This window comes from Cyprinus carpio, chromosome B16 (genome assembly GCF_018340385.1).
Source record: "Cyprinus carpio isolate SPL01 chromosome B16, ASM1834038v1, whole genome shotgun sequence".
Taxonomy (NCBI): Eukaryota; Metazoa; Chordata; class Actinopteri; order Cypriniformes; family Cyprinidae; genus Cyprinus; species Cyprinus carpio.
The window spans coordinates 14943750-14967194 of record NC_056612.1 but is presented as its reverse complement, the minus strand read 5'-3'; the positions used below and the strand labels follow the sequence as shown (position 1 = coordinate 14967194).

General features: G+C 35.2%; 2 protein-coding genes across 2 annotated transcripts; one reads left to right on the top strand and one right to left on the bottom strand.

Moving 5' to 3' along the window:
- Nucleotides 1-199: 199 nt before the first annotated feature.
- fpr1 (formyl peptide receptor 1) lies at nucleotides 200-2098 on the bottom strand. The gene has a single exon (XM_019119422.2). It carries the CDS (start codon nucleotides 2096-2098, stop codon nucleotides 977-979), a length of 1122 nt encoding a protein of 373 aa, XP_018974967.1. The 3' UTR covers nucleotides 200-976.
- Nucleotides 2099-15979: 13881 nt separating this feature from the next.
- Nucleotides 15980-20152, top strand: has1 (hyaluronan synthase 1). The gene is made up of 4 exons (XM_042740978.1): nucleotides 15980-16738; nucleotides 16826-17051; nucleotides 17590-17722; nucleotides 18467-20152. The coding sequence occupies exons 1-4, from the start codon at nucleotides 16052-16054 to the stop codon at nucleotides 19143-19145; spliced, it is 1725 nt and encodes a 574-aa protein (XP_042596912.1). The 5' UTR covers nucleotides 15980-16051; the 3' UTR covers nucleotides 19146-20152.
- Nucleotides 20153-23445: the final 3293 nt, after the last annotated feature.

Sequence of the window (23445 nt, the reverse complement as noted above, 5' to 3'; positions counted from 1 at the left end):
TCTTTAGACACTTAGTATAATTTACTTTAATAGAAAAAGCATGCATTAATATACAATTAATTATTAAATATCTAAAATGATTCATGTAATTTTCACATTTGAAAAAGCATGTTAAAAAACTAAATATTATCTTGAATGTTTAGTTTTTTATTATATCTATATCAAGACTTCCATAGAACAATGAGACCAGAGTAAGGAGCTTAATCAGTAAGTTTATTTTGCTTCAGCTTTTTGTTTAATCTTTTATATACATCAACAAATTTAATACTATTTAATATGAAATAAAAGATACTTCATAAAAATTATGTGCAGACAATAGTTATACAGTAAAGAAACAGCAAAAAGCTACTTGCATCACATGCACAATTGATGTAAAAACTTCATTCTAATTTGCTCATATATGGCCTACAAAACCAAGTTTCATTTTTCAAATACTTTATGGGTATATAATTAAATCTCTCTCTCTTTTACATGCACACACACACACACACACACACACACACACACACGTTTGTTTCTGTGAATTGTGGGGACTTTCCATTGACTTCTATTATTTTTATACCAACCAAACAATATTTTCTATCCCCTAACCCAAACCTAACCCTTACAGAAAACCAGTTTGCATTGTTACACTTTCAGATATACATCATTTACTATTGAGGACCACAGGCCAGTCCCCACATTGTCAAACATTTCAGGTTTTACTATCCTTGTGGGGACATTTGGTCCCCACAATGTAACATAAACAAGTACACACACACACACACACACACACACACAAATGTATATAATAATTCTGCATCATATAAGCATATCCCCATAAGAGCAAGGCAGTGTTTTAGTGTAAAGCTTCAAACCATCTCAGTTTCTTTTGGTCCATGTTAATGTGTCTCATTTTTATTTAGGATGGCATTAAATACACGAGACACTCTGTAAAGTCCTCCTTCAGAAAAAGTGCTTCATTTATACTATACAGTTATACTTCCGCATCAGAGAAGGACTTGCTCCCGTTCTCTTTGTTACGAATGGTGGGCATTGAATTTGTGCAGGTATTTGTGCGTGAAACTTCCTCCGTGAAAGCGGTTTCCAAAACCTTCAGGATTGACTTGCGCACCTTGTCTTTAAAGTCTTGTCCCATGAAAACATACAACAGTGGGTTCAGGCAGCTGTTTAGGAAAGCCAAACTGGTCGCAATGGGAATTCCAACAGTGGTGACATATTCCAGGGTGGAGCTGTATTTTGTTGCCATGTGGTTTACCATTTCAATAAGCACCAGGATATGGTAAGGAGCCCAACACAGAAAGAAGGCGGTGATCACTGCAGCAATGATCTTGAAGGGACGTCCAGTTCGGCCAGACATGGAACGGTTTCTTTGGAGACGATGGATAATGACTGCATAGCAGGAGACGATGATCACAAAAGGCACCACAAAGCCTATGATGAAACGGGTAATGATCATGGCACGATGCCGTAGCATCCGGAGATCCACCACCTCTGGTGTTTCATAGTCATCGGAGAATGCAAAGTTGTTGAAGCAGTTGATGATGTTTGGGTTACTGTGGTCGGGTGCAGTGTCCTTGAAGACAAAGTAGGGTGAGCTCAGCACCAGGGCAAATAACCAAACTCCAAAGCTCACCACAGAAGCTCGGCTCACATTCCGATGGTTTTGTGCCCAGATTGGACGCACCACAGACACACAGCGGTCAATGCTGATCACAACCAGGATGTACACACTGGCAAACATGTTGAGGAAACTGAGAGTGCTGTTGAATTTGCACATGAACTGGCCAAAAGGCCAATGGAAACCCATAGCTGTATAAGCCACACTGAGAGGGAGGAAGGCAGTGAAGAGGAAGTCTGCTACAGCAAGGTTCAGAAACCAGACCGTGTTGACTGTCCTTTTCATTTTGAATCCAGTAACCCAAATGACAATGCCATTCCCCACCACTCCAAGTACAAAAGCCAGACTGTAGACTATCAGTGACATGATGTTAAGAGATTTCCTGAGATCTGTATCCTCAAAATAATCCTCATAGTCATCTTCATACTCGGATGAGTTGTAATTGAGAGGACTGTTTGTAAAATTGTATGGATCCATTATTGTATCCTCAAACCTAGGTTGACAGAACAAATATGTTATTTAGTAAATAATTGTAAGCAGTCAGATTGACCTAAACTTGATCTAGACAGAAAAGGAACAAACTAACATGTTTTTCTGCTTTTGTCCACTGGAGGCCAGAATTGGAGTAGTAAAGTGAGGCTTTGAACATCAGCTGAAAGCATTTTTTCTACTCAGCCATGTAAAATGTCACATCGGAAATTCTCGATCTATTCAGATGCGTAACTGTTCCTGTTTTATGGTGAACGTGACATTTTGTCTACAGTGAATTAAACTGAACTCATTAAAAAAAAAAAAAAACCCGTTTTTACATCAGTTCATTCCATGTGCAGTAGGCTATAGCAGATATAGACTTAAGGGCTTTATGTAAATATATAGCCTAATTAAAATCACATAATGTTAGGCTTAATAATATATATAGGTCTATATCTATCTAGCCTATCTATATTGCAAATAAAAAAAAAAAAAATGAAAAAACAAAAACAAAATTAAAACAAAGACAAATCTTGGCTGTCCCCAAAATGCAAATGTTAGACTTATTCATGCTATTGTTAAAGCATTAAAACGGTGAAATGTACAATGCAAACTATACACAGACCTCAATTTTTGGTTTGATCTATTCTGTAACAGACATCCGAGTTGAAAACTATGGAATGATGCTTAAATGACTGTATCATAAAATGTTCATACATTTGAAAAATGATATTCAATCACATCTAAAAGTTTCATTTCACAATAAGACAATCATATTAAAGCGTGCTGCTTACCTAGCGTTGCCAAATAAGTGACTTCCACAAAATAATTCGATCACACCTGTGACTCGCGAGAGCAAGACTGCAATAATCTCTCTTGTTTCTTGTCGGGAAACTCAATCCCAGTTTGGAGTGACGTCACATCACCACCCTCTTAGTTTTACTCGGTTATTGTTGTAGCTGCTCCCTTTTCTATCACAATTTTATAGTATTTTTCTTGTAGGTTTGACCAAAGTGGTGTGTTTATGTAGCCTACATAATGCACTGATACTGTCACACTGATCATTTGTGCAGGCGACAAGCCTCTTCTATGGGTTATAACTTGCCGAATATTTCCAACATTTGAGAGCCGTGGAATGACTGCGGTTTCCCGAATGCGTTACCGCAAGCTGCCATTCCCTGACAAAAACAGTATGTTTGGAAAAACGAGTTAGACGATCTCATAAGTGAAATACTGAATCACACGATGATGTTCGACAACTTTAACGGTGAAGATAATTTAATATAAACTTGCAATTGTACCTGCAGTATTATCTGCATTTATAACAATAATTTAATATCTCCTTCATGGCTTTTCTAAAACTTGAATTCATCTAGGCCTACTTCTTAAATGTACAGACCATAAATGACTAGTTTTAAATGTGCCATCTTTGTATTGCTTTCTCTAAACTTGAGTTGTATGAAGGTCTATTCAAGTTTCCCTATGTTTTTATTATTATTATTATTATTATTATTATTATTAATGTTTAATTTTAAATATACTTTTAACATGTGCAAGGGCAGTAAAGAGACTTAAATGAATCATAACATCACATTAAGACACATAATCACTCACTCATGAGACAAGTCACATTTACATAACTGACAGACTTATGTGAAACATGACAATCATTTTGAGAATCTGACATCATAAGACAAAAAGTAACATATGCTACAAAAATAAATTGCAATGTAAATAAAACAGCATGGAAAACAAATTATGCAGACCCTAGCGCATGCTGGAAAGAGAGTTTTTTTTTTTTCTGAAAGTTTAATCACTAGCTCCTAAAACAGGAAGTAAACACAAAAATACAATTAACTATATTTTAAGTATTATTTACTAGATCTATTTTTTTTACAAGTTATTATTTCGTATACTTTGACAATTCTTTCTACTTTTATAATCTTTCAGATGATCTAGTTTCATTTCTGAAACTAACAGACACTTAACAGAAGGCTATATAGCATTTTACTTGCCCGCTTTCTTCTCCCAACACCCAAAATATTTAATGCAATGACTCTTTATTTGGTTTTCCCAAAATGTTTTCTTCACTGGCCCAAATAAATGTTCGCTTGAGGTTCAAATGCGGGCCTTGCGTGGACTGGTGAATGAATGAACATGCACGTGTCTTGTTTTTCTCAGCAGGGCATATGACAAGTTTAGTGAATACATCTGTTTACGATTTACGGTGGCCACAGCTGCCTGTGTGTCATGGTGACTCTGTTGATTTGTATTCAAGGCAAAACATGACTAGCAGGTTGTAAATATAACTTTTAGTATGGACAGGACAGGGTTGCCAAGAGCCTTGAGATTATTATATGGCACATATAAATGAATCACTTATGGTAATCATGTCATTGTAGAGTTCTCAAAAAAAGTTGAATCAGATCCACATAATCAAGGCTAAATATTTATGAGTTTTTAAAGAGGCTCTGCAAACACTCAATGCTGACACAACTTACAAAAGGGGTTTTGTCAAAATTTAGTCCTTCTGGCCAAACTAAACACTGGGATGAGCAGACAGAGACAGTTTTGTGTTCTGCTTATTTTGGAATACAAACAATATGCTTATGTCACATCCCAAAGAGTATCAAATGCATATGTGAAAATATTATTAAAGTGTGTTTGTCAAATACAAGCTTATCTATATTTATGCTGCTAACATTTTGAAGAGATCATTTTATTTTAAGATTTTTGATGCATATGACTGCTTATTATGGGAGTGTTTCAGAGGACAATCAAGAATAATATATCTGTACATCATTTATGTTTATTGCATTCCTCATCACTTGTAAGTCACTTTGAATTAATCACTGTAGCCTACCTAAGATACTATATTGTGTATGGATGGACTTTTTCCACTGTTTTTTCTCAGCACTAAAAACATGTGAAAATGAAGTCTCATCCAAAGTTTTGTGATTAGATAACTGAAAACACAAACAAAAAGGCAAAATACAAAAACATGAAAAATGCTTAAGCTTGTGTAAAAAAATAATTAGGAATAATAACAATCATAGAATGAAAAAGTCTAATAAATTATATGCATTCTTAATAAAAAGTAATGTAACAGTACTTTTGGGAATGCACACCAAACACAACTTGGTTGGCCTGTTATGATGCCAGTTTTTAAGTTAAATAAGTTTTCACCACCTGGAATGAATAAAAAGGAGTTTAGACAACTCTTTCACAATATAAACTCATAGTTCCTGTTGTCTTTTATTGCACAATATACATCTGCACTACAACAAGCTTGCTTGGACAATAGTCACATGCACTAGTCAAAAATTGCAAACACAGCAATCCCTGTGAAACATAAGAAAATCATAATCAGTCCAAGCTGCAGAAGGTTGCTGTGTAGGTGGATGAGTGCTGTGAGATTACAGTTCCCTTTCCACCCCTTCTTCCCATGGAGGTTACAGAAACCGGACGGCTTCTTTTAAGACACACCCAACCTACAGAGATGAGGACGGGTTCTGGAACCCCCCTACGTGCCTTCATTTATTATACACCCTCGTAGCAGAGACTTGCACGTTGCTGTGTGGGTGTATTGTGAATACTGGCAGCCAGTATGTGAACCTTTTTCTGGGTTTAGAGCTCTCTGGGGTTCAGGATGAAATGTTTCCCCTGGACATCTGTGAGAATAAAACAATGTTGGGAAATCTTTATTAACAGCAGGCGCAAACCTTTTAGAATCTGTGAAATGTTTTTATATTAAATGATAGATGTGCCCCCCCCCACCCCAAAAAAAAAAGAAAAAAAAAGAAAAGAAAAACGAAAAAATAAAGATTGGAACATTCATGTGTTACATGAGGCATGTCTATCTTATCACATCAATCTAAATGCCAAATTATATAGTTCATTTAAGTTCTGAAGTAAAAACATACAGAATTGTACTGTTATTAATGTGGTCTCTTTGTGCACAGGTAACTTGCTGATAACATGTTGGTTCTGCACATTGTAAATTGCACTGTAAAGATTATTGGTCAGGGGATGGCATGTAAAATGCATTGTTCTGCAGAAAAACTAAACAACCTCAGTGACAAAAATAATGGGGGATATATAAAAAGGTCTATAGTGGTCTGGGAGGAAAGCAGTGCTCAGTGGAGAAATTTTAAGAGACATTCTAACCATTCATTCTGTCCAGAGGATTTAACAACAGTTTTAATTCTACCTCTTATTATTATTCTTTTAAATAATCATATTTATTTATTTGTTTGTGGGGAATCAATAGTTTCCAAAAACAGCTTCCTATTGTTAACAACTATTGTTAGGATCATCTCTCCCAAGGTCACTCAAGGCTCCTGCAATTATCATCACCCACTTGCATCAAGATCTTCAAATCACATTCTGTCTGTCAGATGGCTCATTATAAGGTGCACACAAGAGACAGCCAATTTCAGCCCACAACCTAAATGACATGAATCAGAGACAGAGATTATGCAATAGTCTATTCAAAGCTGCCTTCGTATACAAACACACAGAATGAAGTTCTCAGCTGCAACTAACCACTTAATTTATGAAAACCTTTAGTTATAATTTTAAGGGTATTATCAGTAACACCCTGTTTATAAATGGTCGTCACATCCAGTCAAGCCAAAAACACATAAAACCATCATAAGCACTGAGGTTGTTTACAGTGGCTGCGCAGTGCTGACAGTAGACTGGTGCCATTTTCTATTTTTATGATTGTTCCGAGAGCTAGACAAATGAATAAAAAAAGACTTATCATTGCGCTGATCGTGTTAACGTTCGCTTCCAGACACTCTTGGTTCAGATGGGTGTGAGGATTTTCTTAACCTTCCCACTTTGGGATTTGCTGCAGCCGCCTGGAGAACATTACTGTTGACCAATTCTTAACTTTTAAATTCCTCTGACTTCAAAATTAATTGCACCTGTCAAATGAACCATTCTAGTCCTTAAAGAGCATAAGCAACCAATCTGAAAGTCGTGCACACTGCCAATACAGATGTGCGGAGGAAGATAAAGTTAGAACGAAAGAAAAGACTTGAAGACAGGAAGAGGGGAAAGGGGGAGCAGAATGAGGAATAGGAGGGTGTGGAAGCTTAAGTGATTAAATGTATCATTCGTTTTGCAATAGTGCATATCCCAGATACTTAAACTGAACTTAAATTTCCCTTATCATGTTATTTCTATCTTGGTAAATGCTGATTGTTGCATACTGGGCAACAGAGAAAAAAATATTGAGATTGGATCTTTCACAATATCCAGGTGAGATTAAAGAAGACCGCACATCTTTCATATCCCATAAATATTGCAGTAAGACATAAGTTTTAATTAAACAGTACGTTTAAGCAATAGTTTACATTTTGCAATATCATCCTACCAAAAGTTCAGAAATGTTGCTGATTCATTTGATTTATGGAATCTGAGCATAAAGATTAAATCCTGTTTTTGTGCTGCAAATTTTCATTAAGTTTTGCTTTTTTAACTGATTGTCCTAGGTTCTCCCATAAAGTTGTTATGAGTCATTCATAATGATGGTGTCTGGATGGGATATTAATAGATCCTATAGTTTGCGGGTACCCAGGTCTCTCAAACTTGCAATTTGGTCAGCCAACATAAATACCAATTTGGGTGCAACAACCAGCGGGACTATGGGGCAGAGAGTTAGTTTGTGCATGGGCTGGGGGCTTGGTTAGAGTAGATTCTTTTGTGCAGATGAAGCCAGGGTGTGGTCATGAAGTAAACAGATCCAAAGGGCTGAAAATGAACTTGCTCTGCTCTCATTTTTTGGCAGTGAAAAATCTAATGAGGAACTGTACAGACTTCCACCCTGTGTTTATGTAGCTGTTAGGGGAAAATCCTCACAACCCTATTCTAATTCCAGCCCTCATTTTAGCAGGGCAAACATTTGTACTGAAAAGAGAACAGAAACATTTTTGAATCCTTAAGTTTTTGCTGCAACCAGCTGGATTTCTTCTGGAAAATAACATTGACCAGAAACCTCTTTTCCTGCTTTCTTTCTAAAATTAACACTATTCCATGTGCTCACATTTAGCTGCACACTCCACTTACTATTTGATTTTTAGGCCCTAAGTTTTAGAGAATCGTTTTACAGATTTTACTGTAAACACCTTACAGAAACTGTCAGTTGCAGTTGATCCTGGAACCATGCTGAAAGGCCTCAGGGTTAACTGTGCATTTCCAATTCAAGTCAACTACAGGATTTGGGTGAATGGGGAGGGCAGAGTGGTGCGTTACAGCTGTGAGAGGTCAAGAATTTTGTTATTGAGTCAAAGATTTTCTTCCCACTTTTGCTTTGCCTGTCTGACCAAAAATCAACATAGAGCAAATGCTGGAGTTTTCTTGCCAGACCCACTTCCTATTACTTGTCTCAACTTCCAACCAGTCTTTGCAAACAGTGACACAAATATATAAGATTTCACCACAATGACCGCAAAAGGGCATACTGATGTAGTTACATCTTAGAAAATCTGAAAACGTTCTGTCTTAGGCAGCATATTGGAATGTACAGTGACAGTGTCCCTTAGTGATAATACAGACTGAATGAAATATAAAGGCTCTTTGTTTTTCACATGAACACAACCATAAGAAACCACATGAGAAATGCACATATGCATTTTAGGGAGGGGAAAATCGGAGCCAGGCAACTGGCATATGGACAAAGTCAATAAACTTTGCCGTATACACACAAGAGAGGACAGTGAAATTTTGTCTTCCCACTTTTTTTACTTCCTTCATTGACCACATTCAGCAAACACTGTTTCATCATCCGAAAAAGGCAGCATCTGTTAGGCACATGCTGCTTTTTTCATGTGAGCCGTATATTTCAATTTCAGTTCCACATCTGTGATACTCAGTGTGGATGTTAACACAATGTCATTAGGGAGAGAAATGCTATAGCTTCTGTCTTTTACACAACATGTGACTTTTTAAACATCAGCAACATTTAAAAGAACAGAATGAGGCATGCAACTTCATTTTGCCAACATCTGCACTATAACAGTTGTGGAACTTTGTTGTGGTTTGCATGTTTTCATGTGCATCTGTCCTGTTGTAGTATTTCCGGTTTTCCTCCAACTCATTTTTTCCTTTCTTGTTTTTTTTTCTCCTGCAAATGGTCCATTCATATGTTGTCTAAACCTTTTGTCAGGTAGTCTGTAGTTGTGTAGTTGTGATGTGGTTGAGTTTTGAGTTGTAGTCTGATTATCTTGTTTTTGGACTACTGAGAGAAACTATTTGTGACCCTGGACCACAAAACCAGTCATAAGGGTAATTTTTTTTAGGGAAATTGAGATTATAGCTGAATAAATAAGCTTCATATTGATATATGGTTTGTTAGGATAGGACAATATTTGGCCGAGATACAACTATTTGAAAATCTGGAATCTGAGAGTGCAAAAAAAGTTTTGAGAAAATCGCCTTTAAAGTTGTCCAAATGAAGTCCTTAGCAACACATATTACTAATCAAAAATTAAGTTTTGATATATTTACCGTAGGAAATGTACAAAATATCTTCATGGAACATGATCTTTACCTAATGTCCTAATAATTTTTGGCATAAAAGAAAAGTCAATAATAATGTATGTTTGGCAATTGCGACAAATATACCCTTGTAACTTAAAGGGGTCATATGACGTTGCTAAAAATAATTATTGTATTTGGTGTAATGCAATGTGTTTATGTGGTTTAAGGTTTAAAAAAACACATTATTTTCAACATACTGTACATTATTGTTTCTCCTCTATCCCCTGCCTTCTGAAACACGTACACTTTTACAAAGCTCATCGGTCTGAAACGCGAGCTGTATGCTGATTGGCCAGCTATCTAGTGTGTTGTGATTGGCCTTGTCCTTGTCCTCCGCAAAATGCGCTGCACACATCTGAATATTTGGGTTGAATTGTTCTGGAACAGTGTTGTAAGTACAACTTCACCACTGATTTCTAGTTGTGTCCTCTTTTGGAAGGCCAAACAAAGTAGCTTCACTTTCACAACGAAACACACAGTGTCTCCACAACATGGTGCTGGTGGCAACAGCAAGAATAAAAGTTATGCCTTCTTTCTTTTCTTTTTTTTTGTTTTGATTGAAGTGTGTGGAGGATATTTCAGCAAATGACTTCTTATTGTTACATCTAACTCTTTGTATTTGACATAATCTGTGGTTATGAAGTACACATCCAAGTGAGTTCTAACTGTAGCACAAAAATGTGACTATGTATCAAAATTTGAGTAACTGATGCTCAAATAAAGAGTGTTACAATCATCCCGGTCTCCCATATTCTTTCTATTAAAAAGTTGCTCTACTAAATGGTCTGCAATTTGAATGTATCTTATTATTGTAACCTCAACTTATTCCACATTAAATTCAGCCTTTAAAAACATTTCAAAAAAATTTTCTGAGAAAATGAACATTTGATTTTGGATATTTTTTTTTGTTCTTTTTTGAGTGTTCAGACAAGAAATTATTTTTTTGGTTTATCAAAAGTTTAATTTTCAGTGGTTTGCACAATAAAGTGATAATGAAATAACTTCCTCTTGTTGCTCAGCAGTCATCATGAGCAATAGTTTTCGCTTTCCGTTTTTAACAGTTGAGGCATGTAGATGTGTCTGTGTGTCTTTCCCCTGAAGTCTTACATTTTAATCAGTAAAAAAGCATGCAGTTCTAAAGACAGAGAGAACCAAAAAACAGCAAAGAGAAAAAGCAAAATAGCATTTATTTTCTTCATTATACCAATGCCCAGAACTTCTTACCATGGCCTTTGAAGTTCAACAATAAAAGCAAGTCAGCTATGACATAAAGAGCGCGGAGAAGAGAACTTGCCCAAACTGGATGGGAATGCGTTATATTTAAAAGTTAAGTACATATAATCATGGTGTTTGTGAAATGTACCCTTACATCTGACTATTTTTCTGTCTGCCACTGATAAACACCTTGGCACATGTGTTTAGTAGAGTGCCTGACAATCTGCTGCCTACAATATGCAGCAATACTTAAAACATGAATTATTAATTGGATACATACAAGACTTTATTTAAAACAAACAAACAAATAAATAAATGACTAAGGTGTGACACGGAGGCAACCTTTGTTTCCTCTGAGGCTGCTGTCAGGAAATACAGAGAGATAAAAAAATATAGAAAATATTTTGAAATGTCTAAAAATGATCAAAACTGCACTGTTGCACTTGAGCTGACCTACATGGTTCTTTGGAGAGTAAACATTTCTTCACATTGAAGTTTTTTAAGGATACCATACAGTTTTTTTTTAAATAAATAAGAAAATTAGAAACAGTGAAAGAAAATGTTGTTTCTTTGTGTCTGAGAGTGAAAAACAGTTAAATAAATCCCTTATATTCTCATTAAATTTTAGAGCATGACTGCTAGTTTAAGTGCACAACAAACAGCTCTTGAAGTGTTGTACATCCAGATGAGTCCTACACTAATAACCACTCTGTATTCCCTAAGCTATAAAATTATTGTCATTTGCCACAAATTAGTGTTTTGAAAGACATATTATTATGTCGAAAATGAGATCACATTTTGAGAAAAAGAGGCATTAGTCATAAATTGCCCATGAAAATGAGTGTAAAAGTATAGAAGAAATCTAATTCAGACGGACAATGTCAATGCCACTGAGCTGTCTGTATCATGTGGATTTGACAGTGAAGTGTTTCACAATATATTGCAACAATTTTAGAACTTGAAACTTGAACTTGAAATGAAATGCCACCCATAGGCAATGCAGAGCGATAAAGAGAGGTGAGACATGGGCTCTGTTTGGGGTCACTGAAGACCAGTTGTGCTGCTGCGTTGTGAATCATTTATAGAGGTTTGATTGCATATGATTGAAGTCCATCTAGAAGAGCATTGTGGTAATCCAGCCTGGAAATGACAAGGGCCTGGACAAGAAGTTGCACAGCATGCTCCGTTAAGAAGGGCCTGATCTACCTGATATTGTGGAGTGCAACTCTGCATTGAGCTGTCTTTGCATTGTGGTCTTTGAAGGCCAACTGACATTCTAAAAATTCCACCTGAAAACAATATAGGCTACACAAAATCGCCATATCAACGCAAGCACAAACATTTCTAAACATGACTGACCATAAAATATTGCAAGTTGCTTTTATAGGCCAGCGTGTTATGTAATTGTTTTAACAGCAAGTGTTACCTATTTCAAGTTCCTTAGTTACTGCATCATCTTGACAACAACCAATGAAACATTTATAATTATAGATAGAGTATTGTAGGTTTAAAAAAATATATTCTTATACATTTATTTATAAATCATAATAAAACAATGTGTACTTAGTAACGCGTTACTGTTTTTTTTTTTTTTTTTTAGTAACGGAGTAATTTAACGCGTTATAATTTTCAAAATAGTAATTAGAGTAGGCTATAGTTACAACAAGCCGAGGTCTATACGTTACATTGCTGACAGAATGCAGTGTTTTATAATCTAGAGATTATAATCTAGAGATTTAGACTATAACACGTGTTTGCAGCGTTGAGCAATGCAGTGCTGAAATTTGCGTGCTCACGAATCCTCTCATTATAACACACGAATTGTAGACATTATAAAAGCAGAGATTTGTGAGATTGCAATGAACTGAGATGTCTTTTAGAGATTATAAATGCAGCGCTTTTTGCTAGCATTCTGCCAATGCACGCAGCAGCCTATTGCTTTTTATTTACAAATATGTGTTCTGTGAATGTTGATGCTTAATAACAAATATTTATCGGGAGCGTGTATGCTGGGATTTCATAAATGTCATGGAGAAAAAAGTAAATAATTACTTTTGAAATAAAGTAATCAGAACAGTAACGTGATTACTTTTAAAAGGAGTAATCAGTAATCAGTAATTTGATTACATTTTCAGAGTAACTTGCCCAACACTGTTCACGACCCACCAAAATATTTGAGATAAAAAAACATTTGACATTACTTTAAGCCTAATCTTAATTAAAAGTTTGATATGACAGAAATTAATTATTTAAGAAAAATAAAAATTTTATTTTAGAGTACAACTGTAAAATTTCACTACTAATATTTAAGTTTTCATTTCTTTGTTTACAGACGTTAAGATATGAAACGTCCATAAAAACGCCAAACAGGCTCACTCCAGTGAACTGTAATCTGCGCTGCGAGTGTCGTTAAGATCATCTAGGGGTACGGCGCAGTGTGTGTAGTGAGGAGCGGAGCACAATCTAACACTGTCTATCTTTTTTTTTAAGAAAAGCAGAAGAAGCAAAGCAGAACTATCTAAAACAGTTTGGAGATGAAAAAATAATAAATAGATGTGTCTAATTTTAAATAAACACTAAAAAACGAGATGATAAGTTTACTTCAGTCTTTGCGATGGTTAAATATCCTAAATGTTCAGCAATATCTTCAAAAGATTTTTGGACTTTGGCACATTTTTTTCTCTGTATAGAGATGATATGTCAAGGAAATATTGTGAAATTTAGTAAATTTTATGTGGAAGTGTTTAAATCTTGGAGTGTTACAATTAACCCTGCGTTTGTGCCCTGCTCACCCCGTACATGTGAAATGATTTTTACAGACCGTTTCCCGAACGAAAACAGTGCACAGTCCACCTTGTTCCCTTCTGCGACCCACAAGTTTTTTATACAGTCTATGGTCGCGACCATTAGTTTGAAAACCGGTCCTGCAAACACCCCTAGCACATCACATTTTGTAGCTATGTCTCCCAATATCTGACACACCCATTTCAGGTATTGCAGTCTCTATTAATGAGCTGATGAGTTGAATCATGGTGTGATTGAGGAGGGAGACAAAAAATGTGCAGTGCTGCGGGTGATTTAGAAAGAGGGGGGCGACCGAGTCACCGCGAAAACTAGATAATGCGGTGCTGCCCTCTGCTGGTACAATACGGTAAAAGCAAAGCTGTATTGTAGTAAAACTAATTTCAGGAGCAGTTGTTATAAACTCAAAACTAAATAAATAAACAAGAAAAAAGACAAAAAATAATAAGAAAAACCGTTATATCCATAGCCGATATATATAAAGTGTGTCTATTAATGCTGACGAAAACATTTTGAATTGTGAAGTCCGCTGCAACTGTAAATAACTTGGCAAGTAAATGTCAGTTATTCGAATATAGATGAGTGGCTGCTTAATATCTTCTAAAACTTTATTTTGATGCTTCGGCAACAGACATTCTAACTAACTTTGCAAGTAGGTCAATTTATCCCCTTAACCCAATAGTTTACTAGCTAATACTCCAGAGAGAGTTAGTTGACATGTAGTTGCCAATAAATTAACTTGATTAATTTAAACTTTGTTTGTAAATCATAGCAGGTACAGAAAAAAATCATATTCGTTGTAAAAACGGGGTTAAAAAATGTTGCAACTTAAAGTGTTCGTGGTTTTATGTTTAGTCAACTCAAATAGACCTATTGGAGTTGTCACGCAGTACAACTTGTATTTGGACCTGACTAAACTTAAAACTTTAAGGCAGCACGAACAATTACTTAAAAAAGAAAAAAAGAAAAAAAGAAAAGAAAAAAAAGAATCCATTTTTTCACTGTGTTAATGTCAGGAGTACACAATATTGTACCACAAGAGGGCAACATATTCTGTTTTAAGGCAAAAGAGTCCTTGGATCAGCTATATTGTTCTTTAGAGCAATTTCATTGAACAAAAGCAAAACAAAACAAACAAACAAACAGAAAAAGCGCCAGTTTTATTAGATAAATTGACAGTATTTATGTTTCAATGGAACAACCTGTTATCTAATGAGGAGAAGGGGTAGATTGTTATTCTACACCCTCCTGTTTGTTGATAAGATACTGCAACAGTGACCAATGACATCACTGTAAAGCCCACAATGCATTTATAAAGTCAAACATGCGAATTTACCAAATTAATAAATATGTAAATAAATAAATAAAATAAAATAAAAACAGAGAAACTTTGAAATCTGGAAACAGGTACACAAGCCCTGTTTGCATAACTCCAGGGATTCAGATAAAAACATCAATGTATATTCTTATGTTATATATATATATATATATATGTGTGTGTGTGTGTGTGTGTGTGTGTGTGTGTGTGTGTGCGCGGTATACATACATTGAGAAGTTAAAGAGGAGCAGTACCTTCCACAGTTTTTCACCCAAATATATAAACAAAATATACAGAAGCTGGCTTTTCAAGGCATAAAAATCCATTAAAATAAAGGTACCAATGATTTTCAGATTTAATTTTCATCTTTAACCATAAAGTGCAAAAATGTGTGATCAGATTAGATTAATTTTTAGATGTGCACACCTTGTGAAACATGACTATCCTGTAAGATAGGTTGAACTTTAACAGAGGAATAAAAATCATAATGACCAAAACTGATGACAGTCACTCATTGTCTGTGTTATACTTACTGACCCAACACTAACACCCAGAACATCAGAAATTCACATAGAGGAGTTCTGAGTTTTGACGTAGGAAGTCATGTGAGTAGGGCGTGATCTGAGCTCAGCCACATTTGTAACCCATTACACATCTGCAGAAGGATGTTCCCTGAGCTCAGAGCCAGACTATAAGTTTATAGGTCCTGAATGAACAGTTAGTTCAGGAGGAGAGCAGGTCAAAGAAGGAACCTGGGTAAAGATTTGTCCGATTGAATAGGTATGTTGATATCAGCTGATTAATTTCATTCTATACTATATGTATATATTTATTTGACATTTTTGCTTTATATATATATATATATATATATATATATATATATATATATATATATATATATATATATATATATATACATATATAGAATACATAATACTTACATTACATACATTAATTATATTTACATCTCTGTGAGATATTGGTTGATATTTGGACTATAGCATCACTGAGAATTTAATAAAAAGTTTTTATTTTTTACTACTTTCCCCCTAATATTTCTAGCATTTTCATTAAAAATGGACATCAAACCAGTATTAAGGAGATTTGGCTATTTGGTCCGAGCCATTCTCACATTTCTCTTCGCTCTTCTGGTACTTGGCGTGATGCTATGGGCATACATCGATGGTTTCCAGATAGCCACATCCCCATTTAACATCATTACCTTTGGTTTCTACGGGGTGCTTCTCAGCCTTCACGTCCTAATTCAGAGCTTTTTTGCCTTTGTGGAGCATCGGCGGATGAATGCAAGACGCAAACCATGCTCTTACACAAAAATCATTGGCTTTACTATATCAGCCTATCAGGAGGACCCTGCTTATCTCCGCGAATGCCTTCAGTCAGTACGGGCCCTGCAGTACCCATCTGAGCTGCTACGCATTGTCATGGTGGTGGACGGGAACTCAGAAGATGACCGCTACATGATGGAGATGTTCAGGGAGGTCTTTGCAGACCAGGATCCGGGCTGTTATATATGGCAGAACAACTACCACTCTTGGAAGCCCACTGGCCAAGAAAAGGATGCAGCTGAAGCTGATGGTCCAGAAGCAGATGATGAAGTAGTGTTTGAAGACCCTCAGCGCTTAGAGGTTGAAGAACTCATAAGGACCAAGAAGTGTGTGTGCATCATGCAAAAATGGGGAGGAAAGAGGGAAGTGATGTATACAGCATTCAAGGCACTAGGATCTTCTGTGGATTATATACAGGTTAGTGATTTTTAAGTTGGAGCATTGAATGTGTATGTGTATGTAAGAAATACTTCAAAAAATCTTTTTATTCCTCTGTTTAATCAGGTGTGTGACTCAGACACAAAATTAGACCCTCTGGCTACAGTGGAGCTCTGCAAGGTGCTGGAAAGCAACCAGAAATATGGTGCTGTGGGAGGCGATGTGATGATCCTTAACCTTAAAGACTCTTATATCAGCTTCATGAGCAGCCTGCGCTACTGGATGGCGTTTAACATTGAGAGGTCCTGCCAGTCCTTCTTTGACTGTGTCTCCTGCATCAGCGGCCCCTTAGGTAACACAGAAACTCTTAGACCTGAAGTTTGCACTAAATCGTAATTGACCCTATGTACTAAATGCATATTTCTAGTCTTATATTGAATGAGGCATCTGTGCAGCTTAGTTCAAATAAAGAAAATTTGTCTTCATAATCTTTAATCCAATAACTTGCATTGCCTCTGAAACAAAATTACTTTTTAACGGATGTCACTACAGGCTATTGGATGATATTAATCAACAGCCAAACAATATTTAGGCATTGTTGTAGCAAACTAAATCATTCGGTTTCATTCTAGTATGCAAAAACATTTTTTTAAATTCAGTCTAATACATTTCAGATGGATAAAATATAAAAACATGTTTTTTTTCCCCCAAGTATTTAAATCTTTGGTTCACACCTTTGTTGAGAAACACTGATTAAAATGTTGCTGAAGGCGTGGGATTGCTCAGTTCTCATCTGATCTGCTCTAGCTGGCTTATTTTAAAGGTTACTCTGATCTGAGTTTTGATATCTTGTCTATAGGAATAACTGAGTTTCATGATCTTTACTTCAGGTCTTTATAGAAATGACCTACTGCAGCAGTTCCTGGAATCCTGGTACAACCAGAAGTTTCTTGGTACCCACTGTACTTTCGGGGATGACCGGCATCTCACCAATCGAATGCTAAGCATGGGCTATGCTACAAAGTAAGTAGCTGATACACAATTGATTATTCACAAGCTAAATACATAATGAGCAGTTGTCCATCTTTTTTCAGAATGGTTCCACTTAAGCACTGTTTGGGACATTACAATTACAAACCGTTACCAGCTCAGTAAAATAAGATCATCTGTAGTGATGTGATGAGGGTAGTACACATAATAATATCAACATTTTATTATTATGGCAAACAGAACGTATAAGATAGTTGCAACAAATTCAAATTCAAATGGATACTTTGTCAACAAATGTGCTTTGTAGCTAGTCTGCGAACTTTACCTTTATGATCAACCCGATCTCTTTGTCAGTATGAGAGATCATGTTTTTCATGAAGTGGCAATTTTATTTATTTGTACGATTTAATTCATACAGAAACATATGTTGCTGAAGGTCCACCCCATACCTAACCATTAGTAGGGTATAAGCAGATCATGCACAATTGTACTAAATGAGCTAAAATGTAAAATGATCTTAAAATGATTTAATTTTTAACAGGAAGGAAAACAAGGCTGTGACTGTTTGTTCAGCTGACGTCTTTCTGATAAATACAACTTTGCAAAATCGTTCTGAAAATTAGGTGCTCTGTAATGGTAATAGAAGCTGGAACCAATCGGTCAAATAGTGGAAAATAATCTAATAACAGCAATAACCCATATATAAACTATTTAACTACTTATAAATGATAATTATTTTCAAACAGGCATGTTTTAACTGAGTTTCTGTTTCTTTAAGTACACTGCCCGTTCGAAGTGCTACACGGAGACTCCCGCTCAGTTTCTGCGCTGGCTCAATCAGCAGACGCGTTGGACCAAATCCTACTTTCGTGAATGGCTGTATAATGCTATGTGGTGGCACAAGCACCACCTGTGGATGACCTACGAATCCATTGTCTCAGGCATCTTTCCTTTTTTTGTCACTGCCACCATTATCAAGCTCTTCTGGACAGGCACTCTGTGGGACATTTTGTGGGTCTTGTGCTGCATCCAGTTGATTGGTCTGATAAAGGCAGCCTATGCCTGCATCCTACGACAAAATGCAGTGATGCTCTTTATGTCCTTATACTCTGCTCTCTATATGACCAGCCTCCTGCCTGCCAAATACTTTGCCATTATCACCATGAACAAAAGCAGCTGGGGGACATCGGGCCGGCGTAAGATGGTGGGGAACTATATCCCCCTGGCACCTCTATCAGTGTGGGCGGCGATCTTGTTGGGAGGCCTGGGGTACACAATCTACAGGGAAAGCATTAAGACTTGGACAACAGATGAAAGAAAGAAAGAGGAGATCAAGTTTTTGATATTTGGAGCCACAGCTTATGTGTGCTACTGGCTTGTAATGCTCTGCCTCTATTGGATGTGGTTTCGGAGATTATTCCGAAAACGTTCACAGAGTTACACTGTGAATGTATAGGACTATTATTTGGCCACATTATTTATTTAGGAACACTTGCACATTTTTATTTTTAAATGGTTTACATGCAATTTTATTTATAGACTGTTTTTAAACTTGTAATTTTATTTATGATTGTTTTTTTTTTGGTATTGCACATATTTTATGCAATTTATGATGCCTATAAGTATTCAGAGATCAGAAATGATGTGGAAGCGACCAGCCTTTAAGAAATATAATGACTATATGAAATGTGCGAAAAGCAATCATACAGAGTCAACATTGATGCTGTACATTTTTAAATTTATAAAATATACAATTGAACCCAAATAACAGAAATATGTTATTAGTGAGGGAATTTGAACATAGCAGTGTACATCAATGAGCTTACTGAAATGATATTCTTATTTTGTTGAAACACTAAGACATCCTGTTACACATTATTTATAGAACATAGATAAGTAGATACTACACAGTTAGTAGCACTGATCATGTGATATTCATGATAATTTAGGATTTGTTATTTTCAGAATGACTACTAAGAAAAATATGACACATATTTCATGACAAATAATCGTGCAGGTTTTTCCAAATGTTTTTATTTATTTTATTTTATTTCATTTTATTTTTCATGATGAGTGTTGATTTAAAATATTTGTTAATCCTTTCTGATGTAATGTGACGAATTGTATTTTTATGTTGTCTTTTAGCACGTGAATAGAATATGTTGAGTATGTATATTTATTGATAAATTCTTTTGACAGCAATATTGTGTAAAAGTGAACTGACAAATGTTTGTTATTTAAACAAAACAAGAGATTAAATAAATTATTTTTAAAGGAAAATGTGCTGAACTTATTTTAAACATCTCTGTTTGACAAAATTCTACCATGAATTATTATCCGATTAAAATAACTATATGTAGACAATATAAAAGTAAATATTTAATATTTTGCACTGCTGGAATGACCTCAGCATTTAAAATGCAGATCTAGTTTGGAGAAAAAATAATAGTCATACTTTAATTTAAGTTTTAAATGTTGTTAAATTTATGTTTAATGTGTTAAAAAAAACATAAAATAAAAAACAAAATTGATTCATTTGCCTACATTTTTTAAACAGCATTTTCTAGAAGTGTATATGTGGACTAGGGTGCAACTCTAAAGACAATTTCACAATCTTTGAACAAAATACAGTTTAAGGGAGGATTCCCTGACATTTGTACATCCAGACCAGCAGAGACATAAATCAGTTTGGGTGTCATTTACAGCAAAATCAATAACACTGTATGATAACAGCCCACAAATACATTATGGTAGGCCATAATTGCATGTGGGATAATATATGCATGATAAATCCAAAGTAAATGATTTAACCTTTTGTGTAATTTAGAGCATCTTGTCATACATGACCACAGGCTGAATCAGAACTGGGTTGGAGTCGTTTGGGGGTAATTGCTTCATGCAAAACATTTCATGAAGAACGTTTGTGTTGTACCATGTTTAGACTGTTACCAAAGGCAACCAAGGTGGACCCCAATTATAGGAGGTTGAGAATTAAAATTTGTTTCTATAAAACCATCAAAAAAAAAAAAAAAAAAAAAAAAAAAAAAAAAAAAAAACAGCCAGAAACAAGGAAAAAGCTGAATAATGATCTCTTTAAAACTATATGAGCATTAACACTGCTCAAACTAGAGAATATCAGGAGAAAAAAGTGTAATTCCTTAATGTACTTAAAGTGCTCTATTTTCATGCAATAATTTTGTAATTTTTTTTATACTAAAAATGATTCTTTAGTACTTCTTAAAATAATCTTCTAAGTGTACTCAACTGTGCAATTTTGGGACACCGTAAATATGTGCCTAAAATGTGCCTTTAACACACTATCTCTGTATTTTAAATATGTATTTAGATACCACTTGTAGTACACTTGGACCCACAAGTGTATGAAAGATAGGTTCTACTGTACTACAAGTGGAAAATAAGAATTTTTTACAAAACAGCCAAAGTTTGTTAAAAGCACATTTTAGTTCATATTCATGGTGTCCCAAAATGGCACAGTTGAGTAAACTTAGAAGATTATCTTACTAGTACTAAAGAATCATTTTTAGTATATTAAGTACAAAATTAGTGCGTGAAAACAGAGCACTTTAAGTACATTATGGAATTGCACTTTTATTTCTCCTGAGATTTTACCTAGAACCACGTGTGAAGAAAATTACCTCAACAGTTTAAGAAAAAGGCGTTTATGACTATTTGGTTTGTTTTCAAAATGTAGCACTTTTTATAGGATGCTTTAAAAAAAAAAAAAATTGTAGTTCTTGACACAGTGAATTTAATGTTTTTCTGTTCATGAAACATCTGCTGTGGAATGTGATTAGAGTTGACCTTCACTGAAATGTAATAAAAATGTTTAATCATGACAGAAATAAAAACATTCTGAATATTAAACCATATGTTTGAGAAATTAGTAGTTAAGGACACTATTAACAAAAAGTCCATGAGACATCAGGGGTTCAACTGTAATTTTATGAAGCTACAAGAATATTTTTTTTGTTTTTTTTGCGAAAAGAAAACAAACAATGACTTAATTCAATGATTTCTTCTATTCGCCATTCATGACATCACCACCACGCACAAAAAGTATTCTTGCAGCTTCATAACATTACGGTTGAACCACTGATGCCACATGGACTATTTTATCAATGTCCTTACTACCTTTCTGGGCCATAAAATATTTCAGTTGCATTGCTGTCTATGAAGGGTAAGAAAGCTCTTGGATTTCATCAAAAATATCTTAATTTGTGTTCTGAAGATTTTGCAACGACATGAGGGTGAGTAATTAATGACAGAATTTTCATTTTTGGGTGAACTGTCCCTTTAAAGCTTGTATCATAGGGAATAAAAGGTAAATGAAAGGAAGTGATTGAAAAAATGTTGTCTGTCAGTCTCAGAATGTCAAATTAAAGTTGATTTATTTTCTATTCATCTATGGAGTTTACGATGTTTGCACAATAGCTGGGTCAATAAAATGATTACAATAACATTTCCATCACTTGTGTTCATGACTTTCCTGACTTTGCACATACATGATGACATCAGCATTTCACTGTGAAGCGGGTGGAGCTACATAGCCACGTCACAATGCATGAAAGAATGATGTAATTGCTGACAATGACGCCCTTATGTCATAATTATCAAGGTTTGGTAAATAATTATCCAAGTCATTTAATAAACCATTTATCACTGTAGGAACATGCCCTGCAAGTATATGTCAACTACATTTGTGTTTTAGGTTATACACAGTGGCGTACCGCACATAGAGGCCACACTGCAAAGAACGAGATGGGGCCCCTCCCACCAGTAGTGATGTCATATACGAAAATTTATTGCGCACCTGCTGCAATTACTGACTCCGTTTCTCCCATTTACATAATTGATTTATCAGTAATGAATGTGGTGAATTATCATTGCATTAATGAATTTCATGTAGGCTACAGGCCAGATCTTATAAGACTCACTAACTGTTTAGAGAAAATACAAGCAAAATTCATGTTTTTCTGTAAAAAAAAATAAAAAAAGTAAAAAAAAGTAAAAGGAATAAATATGCTGCATATTTTTTTTTTTAAGAAAAAATCACTTTCTATACATATGCCAACTTTTGCAATTAACTTATTTATTATTTTTATTAACTGACAACCACAAACAAGCAAAAACGTATGAATCATTTGCGCTCTCAGAGCGTTTTGGTGCGCAAAGTCTTTGACTGCAGCTTTAATGTCAATGTTGTGAGCACAGGCATTAGAGCTAAACTGGGCAGTCTTTTTTCTTGTAACATTGTGCTCCGGAGAAATGTCTTGATCACTTTCAATTTCGAGAACGAACGATTAATTTCATGACAAAATCTGGTCACGTTGTCAGTGAACCGCTAAACCGTTTGGAATTGAAACAGGTCATTTTCAGAGAAGAGCAGCAGCGGACCAGGGCACAAAAACATATAAATATATTTCACTTAAATCATTAACAGATTAACAAAACGAAAGGGGAAAAATTGTGCTGAGTTTATTCATTGTGATGCGATCCAAAGTCCATGTAAAGGAAAACCAGGTGGAAAGTCGTTCTCTATTTTGCAAAAGCTCTACAGTTTTCTTTTCTTTTCATTCTTTCTTTCTTTATTGTTATTATTATTATTATTATTATTATTATTATTATTATTATCATTTTACCAAGGCTCTACGTTGATGAATAACATCTTGCTTGAATGACCAACCAGCGTTGGTAGGCTATATAACTAAATTACAATTAAACAGTTGGGGGAAAAA